This window comes from Lactuca saligna, chromosome 2 (assembly GCF_052625555.1).
Source record: "Lactuca saligna cultivar CGN05327 chromosome 2, ASM5262555v1, whole genome shotgun sequence".
Lineage (NCBI taxonomy): Eukaryota > Viridiplantae > Streptophyta > Magnoliopsida > Asterales > Asteraceae > Lactuca > Lactuca saligna.
In genome coordinates, this window is record NC_136418.1 from 157067806 (window position 1) to 157083293 (window position 15488).

Here is a 15488-nt window from a genome sequence, read left to right on the forward strand (position 1 = left end):
TTTTGATTTCGTATGATTTATTAAAATTTTAAAAACTGCTAATCGGTGATCTCAATTCTTAGCCATAAGTTAAGGGTGCAATTTTATCTACCTTTCTTCACTCGAACAAAAAGTCAAACACATACTACTCACTTAGATAAAAGAATATAACTAGGGACATGGATAAAATCACCCATGTTTTACACTTTTATTCTTTTTTTTTTTAGTATTTAATTTTACACATGATATCGTATTAAATCTATGTAATACTAAATCTTCCTTTTCGTAAGTTTAAGATCTTCCCGAAAATAATGCATGTTTCCAGATAATAAAAATAAAAGATCACGTCATCGATCATCCATTGTGCCTAAAAAGGTTTTATAATTGTTAATCACATTTTGTACGGTTTAAACATTTAAAGAAAGAAAAATCTAAAACCATTGTATTTCGTTTATTGCATGTGAAGGTTATTGCCCTCCAATAAAATCCAAACCATTTTTATTTGTTCATCGATAATAGTTATAAACTTTAAGTACTTAAAATTAAGGGATTTATTATAATATAGTTATAATCTAGTTTTTTAATATGTTCAACCTACTTATCATATTCACCTAGAAATTAAAAAGATGAGCTTAAACTGAAGCTCATCTCAGCTTGTTTTAAAAGAGTTGGAAAATTAATTGCATTTTTTGATTTTGAATTTGGTTGTGTCGAGCTGAGTCATGCCCACAAGACTTGAATATTTACCCCTGAACTTCCATTAAATTACGTTTACACCCTCACCTCCTCACGTATATACCCCCACCTCCACCTCGATTCTACCACTTCTTTTTTCCCCTTTTCTTTTGTGCGTGTTGGTTCGTTTCCGCGGTGGTGCTGCTCCTCCAAACCTCGTTGAAGGCGGAGGCGGAGGAGGATACATACTCTAGATAAACATAAGGAATTGAAAGATACAGAGCCCATGGGATTCCGATGAAGAAACAAGTGTATAAACAATAACGATAAAATACAAAGCCTACTGTTCAATTCATCTTTTACTTTCTTCTTTTTCATTCCACATTTTAATATTTTGATTTTACTTTTGCTTGCTTTGTGTATGCATCATTGCATTGCATCGGATGATTATCGGAAGATGATTGTTGACGCTAACATGTAATTATCCCCAACGTAGTTGTATTCATCGCCGACCACCTATCATTTCATATCATTCATCTCGGCTCCAATACTTTACATAACCAAGTCAATTCAGATCCTTCCTTGAACCTTTTTCCATCATCAATTTCACTACACTTTGCTTCAAACTGGATGCCGATCTAATCCTTTATTGCCTTCCCTTGTATTTATTCATCTCTCTGGATGTTCTATGTGTAATCATCTCCGTTTTCGTGGAATCGATTTTGATTGCAGCTACATTTGTTTATATTCATCGCCCCTTTGACTTTAAATGTCTTTCTCTTCTTCATTATTACTTTAATACCATCGCCGCGTGATCTATAGATTTTGATTTCACCGTATTGTCAACATGTAGGCTGGAAAAAATTAATGATGCCTTTGTTTAATTTCAGGCATGGACATTGGTTAGGCTGCACCCTTTGAGTACGGATGCATATCCATTTTGTACGTAAAGGTCTTGACATATCAATCCGTGTTTCAGAACCATCATGAGCTCAGCAGAGAAGAGAAAGGGATTCGTTGATTAATTGCAGAGGCTAGGTTTTGCTTTTGGTTTAATGTTTTGATCGAACAACTAATACTCATAGGATAGTTACTTAGGTTGTATACAATAGTTTGATTGAAGAACAAGGTATACAGCCCCCAAATAAGAGGAAGAGATTGCTCAGAATAACTTGCTAGATACTATGGGATTACCACAAGATCCTTACATTGGAACTTCTGAGGTTGCATGGATATCAAGCACCTTGGAGCACAATTTTCCTGTAATTGATGAGGAGACTTGTAACTTGAATGAGATGAAAGCAGAAAATACAAGAAGAGAAAGCGTTGGATGTTCCCTTGATTCTTTATTTGGTGATCGTGTTGTTAAAACCTCATTGGACAAATTTCAATTTCCAGATGTTGTAAGTAAAGAGTCTACTGATGTCAAAGGGACAAGAATTGGTTCAAAGAATAAGCTTGATTTGTCAACACCCAAATCTGCACAAACTGTTACAACTTCATTTTCAAGAATTGTGGGGTTTGAATCTGGTAAAAAGGATTCATCCTCAGATGCACTTGATGGAGCTTCAACCAGACAGGTATATGAAAAAGTAACTGTTGTGCCTATGGCCAGGAAAAGGATGTTGTCACCACTGAACAATATGCTTTCTTCTCAACCATCTGACAACGATCATATAGATATAGCCTCCTGCAACAATCACCAAGTTTCTGGTAATCCTAAAGCTGATGATCCCAAGATCAAGCTTTACAAGAAAGCAAATACCTCTAATCTTGTGTGGCCTGTATCCGATGGGCCAGTTCTTGATGCAAATGAAGTGTCATTCTTTCCACCTGGATTTAAGGATTTTAAAGACTCAAGCAAGCAAAGATTGCAGACCAGACCTATCCCAATATCCACAGATAAGTTGACCTTGTTGACCTGTTCTTCTTCATCTCCCCTTGGTCCAAGATCTTCCAATGAAAGAAAACATTCATCATCCAATAATGTGGAGAATCCAGATGGAGAAACAATAATCTCAGGTACCATATTTGCATCAAGCGAAGTGGATTATAGGATGCCAAGCAATTCACTTGAAGAAATCAGTTATTTATGTGAGGAAATCGGGTCATCATGTTCTCCTAAAAGTTACACAGGAAAGAGCTGGCCTTTCCACAAACACAAAGATTTAGGATTTCAGAAGTTAAGGCAAAAATCAAGGGGTCTTCCTGTTAGGAGATCATTAGTTGGTTCTTTTGAAGAATCACTGTTATCTGGCCGACTCTCATCAGGAGACATCAACAAGGTTAGGATCATTTCTTCTCTTACAAAATAGGTAGTTTCTTTCATTCAGTTAGGGTTTATCTTTAACACATTCTGCACATCACATTCATGTGCAGAAAATCGATGGTTTTCTAGCTGTTCTAAGTGTAAATGGGGGAAACTTCTCACCAAAAGCACGCAAACTTCCCTTTGCAGTTAACAGTATTGATGGAGATAGTTACTTACTGTACCATGCTTCAATAGATCTTGCAGGAAACAACTTATCAAGTAGCATTCTTCACAATGATGATTCTCAAAATGCTAAAAGCCGTTTGCGCATTCCAATGAAAGGTTGCATACAACTGGTATATGATATGATATGTTTTTTAAATTTTAATTCAATTCGCAATTATACTTGTATGGATGAATAAATGTATGATTGGATTCGACTCTTGCAGGTTTTAAGCAATCCAGAGAAGACACCTCTTCATACTTTCTTCTGTAATTATGATTTGAGCGACATGCCAGCTGGCACAAAGGCAAGTTATTATATCTATTAATAACATGAAATTTAAATTCAAAATGGAATGGACTTTATGAAATTTATTTTGTGGATTTGAAAATGTAGACATTCCTACGACATAAGGTCACCCTTGCAACTTCCAGACAGGGGACCGAAGGGTGCAATGGTGATGGTTGCCAGGTTGATGGTGACATGGCGTCCGGTGTATGTTCTTCAAGGGTGAATGGAAATGATGCCATTGTTGGTGCTTTACGCTATGCTCTTCATCTTCGTTTTCTATGTCCTCATAGAAAATGCTCAAGATATGAAAAGAATAAGTTAGATAATGATCATTTGGAGCGTAAGCTTTTCTTGTGCAGTGATTTGAAGGTGGTGTTCCCACAACGCCATTCAGACGATGATGAAGGGAAGGTATGTATGTTCATATTGTCTGTATGATTCTCATTGTTACTTGGGTGTAAATCAAGAAATAATGTGGATTTATTGGTTGTTGTTAATGACAGTTAATTGTGGAATATCATTTTCCGGAAGATCCAAAGTACTTTGATATTGGGTGATGACACGGTATATGTTGTTGTGTAGGTTTGTTTTTATAGAGGATATATGTACATGGGGTTGGTGAATTTTGATATATATATATATATATATATATATATATATATATATATATATATATATATATATATATATATATGTTGATTACTTATGATGTGGTTGTCTCATTTGTGATGTAGGTGAGGCGCCATATAATATATTATACATATATACATATATATAGGAGTTAGAAAATAAATGTGAAAGACTATTTCTATATGCTATTTACCAGTAGATAGATATATATGGTAAATTAGAAATATGATTCCTCTGATATTTGGTTTACTTTAATGTAAAAGCATTTGTGTTTCTGTTTTATGATGTTGAGTTTAGACATTGCAATTCATGTAGAATGTTGTTTTTCACATAGTAATGTAAAAAAGAGGTATGGGAAGGTAAATCGTATTTACATGGGAACTACATAGAATATGTATGGTAAGTGCATGCTAGTTGATGGTTAGATTGAGCCTATATTGTTATGAATAGGTTAGTAGGTTTGGAAAGGAAATGGATAAAAAGAGTTCACTCACTTTTAGAATGATTGGTATGGGGTGAAAATGGCCATGTAAATCGTGTCAATGTAGCATGAAGTGGGTTGTACTATTGAAAATGGTATTGTCTTGAAGGGGATATGATACGGCTATATCATTGATTGTATGGTTGTGCAAACTATAGTACGCTTATATGTGATGCGTACAATTTGTAATATACCTATATAGCCCATACAAGAGTAATGTAACTCCGGTTTGTGTCAAAACATGGTACAAGACTGATACGACTCACCGATTAGGTCAACATTATCAACTAATTAGTAATTATTTAATTATTTATTCAAATTAGGTAGTAACCATCTTTATTTAAAATTAGGATATCTATTAGTATCTTTTAAATTAGGATAAGATTATCTAGTAACACTTAAGACTGGTACGGGGATGGAATAAGAATTATTGTTTTAGTCTGTTTTGGGAGAATTTGTGTGTCTCGAATAACATTTCTTATCAATTGGTAATAGAGAAATGATTCTAGCAAAATTATTGTCCGTCGGGGTACTATTCTCGGAAATACTGTTCACAACGTTCACTGTTCATCGGAAAATAATGTTCACATCAACAATATTCACATGTTATTGTTCATCATTTTTAATTTTTAGGGTATCGAAATAGTGAACAACAGTGATCGAATCACTCGGCTGGAGACAGACTTAGCTAAACTCTGTCAGAATCTGAAAGAATATCGGGAGGCTAATTCACAGCGGTTCCACCAGGGGATAGAAAGCTATCACTGACTTGTCAGTCAAGTTAGGAGTTAAGATAGGAAGCTTGAGCAACAAGGAAGAGGAAAAGAATAAGGATTCCAGCCGATTCCAATCAGGATCCTTCGACTTGATGAAGAAGGCAAGGCATCCAGGAATGAGAAGAGTAAGGGAAAGGAAGGAGAATAAGATGGAAACAAGGGCAAATCTAGAAGTGATTTCCAACATGTCGACTTTCAGAAGATCGAGATGCCCATATTCGATAGGGAAGACTCCCATGGTTGGATCGACTGAGTGGAACGCTACTATGAGATGCAAGATATTAAAGGCACGAAACAACTCAAGACGACCTCCTTATGCATGGAGGGATTAACACTAGCGTGGTATAGATGGGATGAAATTCTGGACTTGGGGGACACTTAAACAAAGACTTTTAGCAAGATTTCAACTATCATATGAGGGGGTCTTCAAGTAGATGGTGAGGCATTTGGGCGAATTTCCAGAACAGGTGGGAGATATCACGTTGATGGGGAGTAGAGCCCATTGTATTCTTAAATACATAAATGATAAATAAATAATATAAATTATAAAAGAAATAGAGAAGAGAAAACAAAATTGTTAAGGGTCCAAGATTCATATTAAACAAATATATATATATATATATATATATATATATATATATATATATATATATATATATATATATATATATATATATATATATATATATATATATATATATATATATATATATATATATAAGATTAGGGATATGTATGATAGCAAAGTAATATTTAAATACTTTAAGGATTAGAAATGTAGAAAATGATTTTTAATTATTGAAATAAAATAAGCATTCCATAAATAAAAATATAAGATATAAGTTACTATTTTATAACTGGATCGTGAGTGAGACATTTATAGTATATAATTAGTGATAAATTGATCTAACAAACTAAGTTAATAGATAAAAGGTAAATAATTAAAATATATTGCTATATATATATAGAATAACAAAATAATATAACTTCTCGTACACGAAGATTACTAAGCGAGATTACTAAGGGGTGTTTGGTTTATAGAATATTTTTAGGAAAATAAAATTTGTCAGAGTAATTGAAATTTGAATGATTGGAATTTGTTGTGCTTTTGTTTGATATAGAAATGTTGTTTTCTATTTGGTTTATAGATTTGTTAAAAAAAATATGAAGTAAATTATATAATACGATCAAAATACTTATTTATTAGTTTTTTATGCATTTTTTTTCTTTTTTTTAGTAAAATTGATAAAAACATTCATCTAATTAGAAACTTCATTTATTAAATTGTTACCCGCTCATACCTATGTTTTTTTTTTTGTTGAATTTCCATATAATATATAAAGCAAAAAAGATGGTTATATAGAATGAATTAGGCGAATACCCGCGCGTTGCGCAGAAACACCTATATAATTGAAATCTATACAAATATATGTTTTCTTTTTAAATATAACAATAACGTTGTTGTTACATTTGATATAATAATTTTTATACTAAATTGATATAATATATTGATTATTTTGAATTATATGATCATATATACATCTATTATAACTTCAAAATCTCAATTGTTTGAATTACTTCTACCTGCGAGTTACACATGAATAACATTAAATATAATATACGGTTTAATGTGGTTTATATTTGTTGTTATTGTTAATTAATTTTTTTTAATTTATTTGTTTAATGTTTTAATTTTTATCACTATAATTATTTAAAACATCAAACATTATTTTTTGATTTTAAATATAACAATATAATCATTTATATAGAGTTATTTTTAACAATTGTTATTGTAAATTATTTTAAACTACTTATTTGGAAACTTTTAAGGATTATAAATATACATTTAGAAAATATTTTAGTTAAATTGAGATTACAATTTAGTTTTTTTTTTTTTTTTTTTCATTTATCACTTTTAAGTATTTATAAAATATTCTTTGGTTTTTCTAGTGAAACTGAAATTTATATTTAAATTGACATTGTAATGCGCAGAAACACCTATATAGTTGAAGTCTATACAAATATATGTTTTCTTTTTAAATATAACAATAACGTTGTTGTTAAATTCGATATAATAATTTTTATACTAAATTGATATAATATATTGATTATTTTGAATTATATGATCATATATACATCTATTATAACTTCATAATCTCAATCGTTTGAATGACTTCTACGCGAGTTACACATGAATAAAACTAAATATAATTTAAGGTTAAATATTATTCTTAACTAATTTTTTAAAATTTATTTGCTTAATGTTTTAATTTCTATCATTATAATTATTTAAAACATCAAACATTATTTTTTGATTTTAAAGGTAACAATATAATCATTTATATGGACTTATTTTTAACTATTGTTATTGTAAGTTATTTTAAATTACTTATTTGAAAACTTTTAACGATTATAAAAATATGATTAAGAAATATTTTAGTTAAATTAATATTACAATTGAGTTTTTGCATTTATCACTTTTAACTATTTACAAAATATTTTTTAGTTTTTTAAGTGGAATTGAAATTTTTATTTAAGTTGATATTGTAATGTTATATTTAAGTTAACAATTTAAGTATTTTGTCCAAACTGTTCAAAAGTTGTAGCTTTAAACTGATAGTGGTTTACATATAACAACATATTAAGTCTAATAAATTAAGTATAATATGTTAAAAGTTAAACACATAACTTTATAAGTAATAGTAAATATATTATTTTAAAATTGAAATTTAGTTCATTTATGATTATACTTTAGGTTTGATATTTATTTAACCTTATTAACCAACTTATGATCATTATTAAAAAGACATAACAATTTATCATTTTTAACTATTTACAAAATATTCTTTAGGTTGTTTAAGTTAAACTAAAATTTATATTTAAATTGATCCTGTAATGTTATATTAAAATTAATAATTTAAGTATTTTATACAAATTGTTCCAAAATTGTATCTTTAAAATGATAATGGTTTACATCCAATAATATATTAAAACTAATAAATTAAGTATAATATGTTATAAGTTAAAAAACATAACTTTATTAATACAAGTAAATATATTATTTTAATATTGAAATTTAGTTTATATATGATTACATTTTAGATTTAATATTTATTTAACCTAATTAACAAAATTATAATTATTATTAGATAGAAATTGAAAAATCATGGGAGTTTCAAATGAATGTGGTGAAAGAAAATATAGATGAGAGTTACAAATGAATGTGATGCAAGGAAAAATGTTTCCTTTATAAGTATATAATGATAATGATGTATATCATTGCAATTGATAGAAACAATTAATATATATATTGCTTTAGGGTTAGGTCAAGATCACTTAATTAAAAGCTCAGTGCTGATATAAAGTACGAGAATGGGTCATGGGTGTGGGGTGGGGGTGGCCGTACAAGTAAAAACACTCTGCCTGTTACCATGTCATTTACAAATCAGTTAGAAAAACTGTTGGAGATAAAAATATTTGTAACTTTTGCAATTGTCTTCATGACATACCCTTTCTTCGACACCTTACAAATTACAACACTCCCCATTTCTCAAACTGTTGTGCATTGGTATTCTGTTGTGCTGGTTTGCATCCTCATGAGTGTTCGTTAACAGAAAAATAGTACACAATATCCTGGATTTTTTAGATTAGTGGTTGCATTGTAGGTTAAATACCTCCTTTTTATCTTCATGTGTTTTGGTTTAGGCAATGCAACTGAAAGTGATGAAATGAAAAAGTAAACACTTTATCAATGACATGTTGAATTTGAAATATGCACAATACAAAGCTTATGTTGATTAACATAAATTCTTGTAACATTTTTAGATTAAGGATTCCCTAATACTTATGTGTGTGTGTGTGTGTGTGTGTGTGTGTGTGTGTATATATATATATATATATATATATATATATATATATATATATATATATATATATATATATATATATATATATATATTATGATTGTAACATGATTTGTTCTAAAAATTGGGGTTGAGGGTTTGTGTTTTTAGTATGAATTGAATGTGAGTGTAGAGGTGCACAACCGGGCTGCCAAAAGAAACACCAAGTTGGACTTGAGGCGGTTTAGAATTGGGTCGAGTTGGTAAGCCCAGGTCACCTGGGCCAATGTGCATGTCTATGAACAGCCGTAGAGCATCAAATTTGAGAAATCGAGGAATCTGTTTCGCTGGCCTCAATTAACTACATAACATTTGTTGGTTGTTATGTAGTATACTGTTTATACATATATATATATATATATATATATATATATATATATATATATATATATATCATATTTAATAGGTTAATTATTTATAATACTAACTACTAAAGCCATGTTTAGGGTGCTAGCTTATAAATAAACTATATCAAGGTTAATAAAAAGCTAAGTTATTTTAGCAATCTAACATGCCCTAATAAGATGCAAAAAATAAATAATAAATAAATATAAAAGTAATTAAAAAAAAAAAAAAAAGAAGAAGAAGTTTAGCGGTTTTTCCTCACCAGCCTACATTTTTACCCGAAGTGGGGCATAGTTGGGTTTGCTATATTAACAATGGAACCCGGTCCAAAAACTAATTAAAAATTAAATTGTTTTGAACTAATCTTAGGGGCCTGTTTTTCGCCCAAAAAAAATTACCATTCTGCTCCAAGTGAAATATAAATATGATTTGTTACATTTCGTTTCAATGCAATTAAAAATGTCATATTTTTATCAATTCTTGTTAAATTATGTGTTCAACTTGCAGTTTTTCGTGATCTGGACTTTCATATTTTGTGCAGTATAGTTGCAAATAATAAGACTTGCAGTCCAATCTCCAATCAGTAGAGCTATGCATATGCTTAACACTGACAAAAAGATGGAAATCATGGAATACATATAAAATGAAAAACTTGAACAAGAAATAGCTCAAGCCACAAGTACAAAAGATTTAGCTGATGAAGACTATATATACAAAATGTGATGCCCAGCAAAAGACTATGAAGATGACAATTAAAAAAAACAAGACACTTATATTAAATGTAATACTTTTATTCAAATCAGATAGTTCTGCTCCTTAATTACATATGTCCTATGTCATGTAGTCGTGTAGACAAGATCATCACAACATGTGATGTTATGAGTGTTTAAAACACATACACTACTACTCATAACCTCTTCCCTCGCTTCACTTCAATTACTAAAAACGAAACATACTACGGATTCAAAGACAATTCTTAATTTCGTCACAAATCCTAATGTTCATGCATGAAGATGTCCATGTAATGTATGGAGATCTTTTTCATGCCCGAGTGACTAGTGCTGAAGATGATACCTCATAACTCCAAACCAAAATCAAGACTTAACCATGGAAAATGAAAATGAACATTCCAAAGGACATGAAGAGTGAACGAGGTTGAAAATCATGATGGTGAAGTGAAGTCATTCTGCTTAACACTGTGTATTTGATTTCAATGGAGAACTATCAAGGAGCTAAATAAAGATAGCTAAATATGATCTTATGAGCAGAAGTGTAGAGCAGAACTACTGCAGCTTAATCCCATTTCAGTTTCTTTCATTTGTGCATTCGGGAGCTCTGCCATAACTAGCCTTCTAATTGTGAGAGTAACTTAAAAGATTCCAGAAATCAAGTAAAGCAAGACTTATCAATGGCAGCTCAATTGATATTAATACGACAGCATATTTAAACCCTAGACGACCTTAATATTTCTTACACCACAGAAATGTGTTCACTCTTCAACAGTAGCAGCATTGATTGTAAAACCTTAACGTCGGCAAATACGGTTCTAAGTAAAAAAAAAAAAGAAAAAAAAAAAAAAAGAGGGTGGATTCATGAAGCAGCAACTAATCTAACCTCCTTGAAGCTTAGGCATCGTTGTCCTTATCGTTGGTGAACTTATCATTAGAAATGCGCAACCCCGGAGGAGCCGTACGACGCCGTGTCCTTGAAGGAAGAATGTTATCCAAATCGACCTCCGCCAACGGATCATCAGAGAGATCATCATCATCACCGTCTGATTCACTCGCGCCGTCATCATCGGAAGAGTCGTCTTCTTCGGACTCTTCGATCAGCTTTCCTTTACCCTTATCATCCTTCATTATCCCTTTCCCCTTCCGATCAATTTCAGCTCCACCGTTGGAATGTTCAACTTCGTCTTCGTCGTCATCATCTTCTTCGTCTTCCGAATCGACATCGTCTTCTCCGTCATAGTCTTCCTCTTCCTCTTCCTCTTCCTCTCCATTTTCGTTGATAACTTTCTCTTCGGCGGCAGCGGAGGCGTCTTTAACGGCACAACTCTCTACTTGGTGCTTCTTTGTGGACTCGACATCTGCGTCTGTGGCAGTTTGCTTTCGCTTGGACGGCAATACATGTGCTTCTTCGTTGCTATTCAGCTCTGCCATGGCTTCTTCCAAAATCCAAACTCACAACCCTTCTTCTTGTATTTAGGGCTTTTAGTAGAAATGAAACTTGAAACTTGCTCGCATATGGTCTTGATACGGGTTTCGACATAACTGGACCCGGGCCTAGCCCACGGACTCTTTTCTCTTTTTTTCTAATTTTCAAAAGGAGTAACTATTTAACTCCAACAAAATGAAGATATTTTTACTGGTTATTAATTCATGTATTCTATTTTGTAATTATTCAACGTAACGGACTTATATGTCCTTTTTTCAAAACATTATATCAACGCTATGGTTAACTCAAAAATGTCAATTACAACATTAAGCAAGCGTTACGGGATGATTTGTGAAGGTATTATATTGTCATAATTAGAAATATCGTTGTACTTATTGGGCAAGAAGAAAATGAATATTGTCTCATCTACTTCGGTTGTTCTTGGGATCTAAAGGGGCAACACGAGTGATAATGCGGTGTTTGCTTAATCGTTGGAGTTTGGATGAGTAGTAGTAGGCATGAGCAAAGGAACCGAACCGGTCCGAACCAGTCCGGAACCGGGAACCGGCTTCGGCCAAAATTAAGAACCGAACCGGCCCGGCGGTTCTACCGGTTCCCGGTTCTACCGGTTCTTGTCGTGTTTTCAAATGTTGGAACCGGTCCTTGAAAAATAGCATCATACGGTTTCGGTTTTTGCCGGTTCTACCGGTTTTTGCCGGTTCCGGTTATATCGGTTCCGGTTCCTACCGGTTCCCGGTTCCAAAAATCCACAAAAATAATGTCCCGGTCCCGGCCCGACCGGTTCCATTGAGTTCCGGTTTCGGTTCCGGTACTGGTTCCGACCGGTTCCCCCGGTCCATATGCTCATCCCTAAGTAGTAGTAAGGGGACTTAACTATGTAAAATGGAATCACAAGAAGTTAGGAGTAACTCATGGGTAGATATTGTTGCTTCATTTCTTATCATGACAAGCCCACCACAAGACAAAACATGTTGGCATACATATATGGAAAGGCTAATCCCATTTTATATAGGGGTCAGTACGATAATGTAACATCTTGATGATGATGTATTTTCAAATTTAGGCTTGAGTAAGAAATAACAATGCATTTTGACCTTTGGGTTTGAAAAGATTTCAAGAATGGCCCATAGTGGCATTTTGGTAATTTTGGCCAAGATGTAGTACGTTGAGCGTACGTTGTGTACGCTAGGCATACTGGGGCATACCCTAGTACGCATGGCGTACGTAGTGGAACTTCAAACCCTAATTTTTAGGGTTTTATCCATATTTAAGCATCATTATCTCTCATTTCTCATTCCCCTCACCAGCCTCCATCTGAGAAAAACGACTCCCAAGCTAACCTTAAGTGAGAATAGTGCATCTTTAGCTTATCTTTGTGTTTTATGACATTCTTAAAGAATAAGAAGAAGAAGGTGGTGAGAAGAGCTTGAAGCTTGGAAGCAAATTGGATATGAGATTATCACCTTGCTAGCAACCTCCATGAGGTAAAAAAGTTCATAACTTGATCACTCTATCTTGTAGATCTAGCAATTTCTTCATATAGGGCACTTTTGGTCCCAAATATGGTGATTCTTGATCATGACATGCTCTTAACCAAATAAGTCATCCTTTCAGACCTTGCGAAGGGTCTTAAGTCATAAAAATGTGGTCTTGATGCTTAGTTTTACTCCATGCATGCTATAGAATGTCTTAAGGCATTAAGATGTTGAAATTTTGTGTATTACGCACTTAATGGACACGCAAAGTCATAAAGTTGGAAAATTTATGAATTTTAGTGGTATTTTAGCATTGGATCTGTATTTAGACATGTTAAGTCGGAGAAATAAGCTTTTAATATATTAAGAAGGGGATTGCTGCGTACATTGGGCATACCGAAGGGTACGTTGCGCGTACACAGATTTGGTCACGACGTGTAACATCCCAAAATCCATGACCAAAAATTTCATTTTTAATTTAATAATTCATAAGATAGATTATTGAAAACATCATTGTGTTGCCTCATATCATAAAAACTATAAATCATATGTCTCAAAACAAATCATAATAATGTCAAAGTACAAATCCCAAGAACATCATAGTGTGGAAGATAGTGGTGTGATGCGATGCAGTCATGCCGACTCATTTCCTTTCGAAGAAGAAGTACCTGAAACCAAATCTGAAAATCGTAAGCGCGAAGCATAGTGACTTCCCCCATCATACCATATACCATACAATAAACATACGACCAAGCATATCTGGATGCCCTGCCTACCCTGCTGAGCATATCTGGGTGCTCAACCTACCCTTTTTAGGCATACCGGGGTACCAACCTACCCCTGTCAAGCAAATATGGGTACTCAACCTACCCTGCCAGGCATATCTGGGTGCCCTACCTACTCCCCGGTTTATTTAACCCGGTTACGGGGACTATTTCACCCCTACCACTACCAAATAATAACATAGTATAGCATACTGCCAGGCATATATGGGTGCATGAGCTACCATGTTGGTCCTTACAATTGATAACGGGGTCTAGCCCACCCCTCATACCACTATCACATAATATCATAACATACTAGCACATAACTCATAACAGATAGTGCCATGCCAGACAATTATCACAAAGACATCATCTTAACTATAATCAACTACTAGTGAGCCGACATTGGTGCCTTCAACCCACTTCTACTGGAAGCTAACTCATCTCGAAAACTAGGAAATAACTACAAAGGCTCATGCTCTGAAATCGACCCTCTCAGACTCCTACACATAAACATTTCCTTTAATTACCCTTTTCATACTCACAACCCCTTAAGGGTCAAGTTGGTCAAATTCAAAGTCAAAATCAACACTTTGGTCAAAGTCAACATCTGGTCAAACTCAACATCTGGTTGACGTAACTCGTCGAGTTGGTCCATCAACTTATCGAGTTCCATGATTCATGAAACCTTACACTCACGATCCAACTCAACGAGTTCTTTCACAACTCGACGAGTTCCTCCTATCCATGGTATCGGGACTTTCCTATTCTACTCATCGAGTCATCCTTAGACTCGTTGAGTTTTCCCTTTTACAGAATCATGACATTTCATCCCAACTCATTGAGTTCCTCTATGGACTCGAAGAGTTCTTCAGTCTGTTGGGCCATCTTAATAGATTAAGCTCTTATCCTTCATATCTGTACTCCACACTTCTTCCACACATTGAAAAGGTCCTTTTAAGGGTAAAGTTTCCAACTTTACCAATCAATAGCTTCCTTAAATGGGTTTAGCTCAAACCCTAATCCTTTAAGACATAGATCTTAGTCTAAAAGTCATAATACTCCAAACCAAAGCATGAAAACTGAGATCTAGGCCCTAAACACCAAATAAACACATAAAGTTTCAGACTTTCTCTCCATGCATGGCCTTTTGGGGCTTAAAAGGCCAAAATGATACCTTAAAGCTTGCATGGGGCTTCCATGGCCATAAATTTTGCACCTTTATGCCATGGAACCCCTTCTAGACCCCAGATTGGAAGGATAAATCACTTGGGATGTCCATTTCCCAAGGACCAAGCTACTTGGACCAAAAACTCAACAAAAGTGGGGATGAAGAGATCTAAGCATATAATAGACAAGTTAGGAGTTTTTTTTACCTCTATTGAACCAGAAATGGAGCTTAACTTCTGGATCTACTTCATGTCCTTGCTCTTTCTTCAAGGATCCTCTTCTTCAACTTCACAAAGAACACACAATAATGACACAAGAACACTAAAAAGTTGATTAGGGTTTCGTGGC

The 15488-nt window shown here is 33.4% G+C and overlaps 2 protein-coding genes across 3 annotated transcripts; one reads left to right on the forward strand and one right to left on the reverse strand.

Annotated features, from left to right (window-relative positions):
• The first annotated feature begins 781 nt into the window (after positions 1-781).
• On the forward strand, positions 782-4329 carry LOC145032323 (uncharacterized). 2 transcript variants are annotated; one of them, XM_078981092.1, is made up of 6 exons: positions 782-965; positions 1545-2939; positions 3034-3261; positions 3355-3435; positions 3525-3830; positions 3923-4329. In XM_078981092.1, the coding sequence occupies exons 2-6, from the start codon at positions 1839-1841 to the stop codon at positions 3974-3976; spliced, it is 1770 nt and encodes a 589-aa protein (XP_078837218.1). In that variant the 5' UTR covers positions 782-965; positions 1545-1838; the 3' UTR covers positions 3977-4329. The 2 variants fall into 2 exon arrangements, with proteins under 2 accessions (XP_078837218.1, XP_078837219.1); XM_078981093.1 differs by having other exon boundaries at positions 782-2939.
• Positions 4330-10955: 6626 nt separating this feature from the next.
• Positions 10956-11764, reverse strand: LOC145032324 (nucleolin). Its single transcript, XM_078981094.1, has one exon. The coding sequence runs from the start codon at positions 11713-11715 to the stop codon at positions 11179-11181; it is 537 nt and encodes a 178-aa protein (XP_078837220.1). The 5' UTR covers positions 11716-11764; the 3' UTR covers positions 10956-11178.
• Between the last annotated feature and the right edge of the window lie 3724 nt (positions 11765-15488).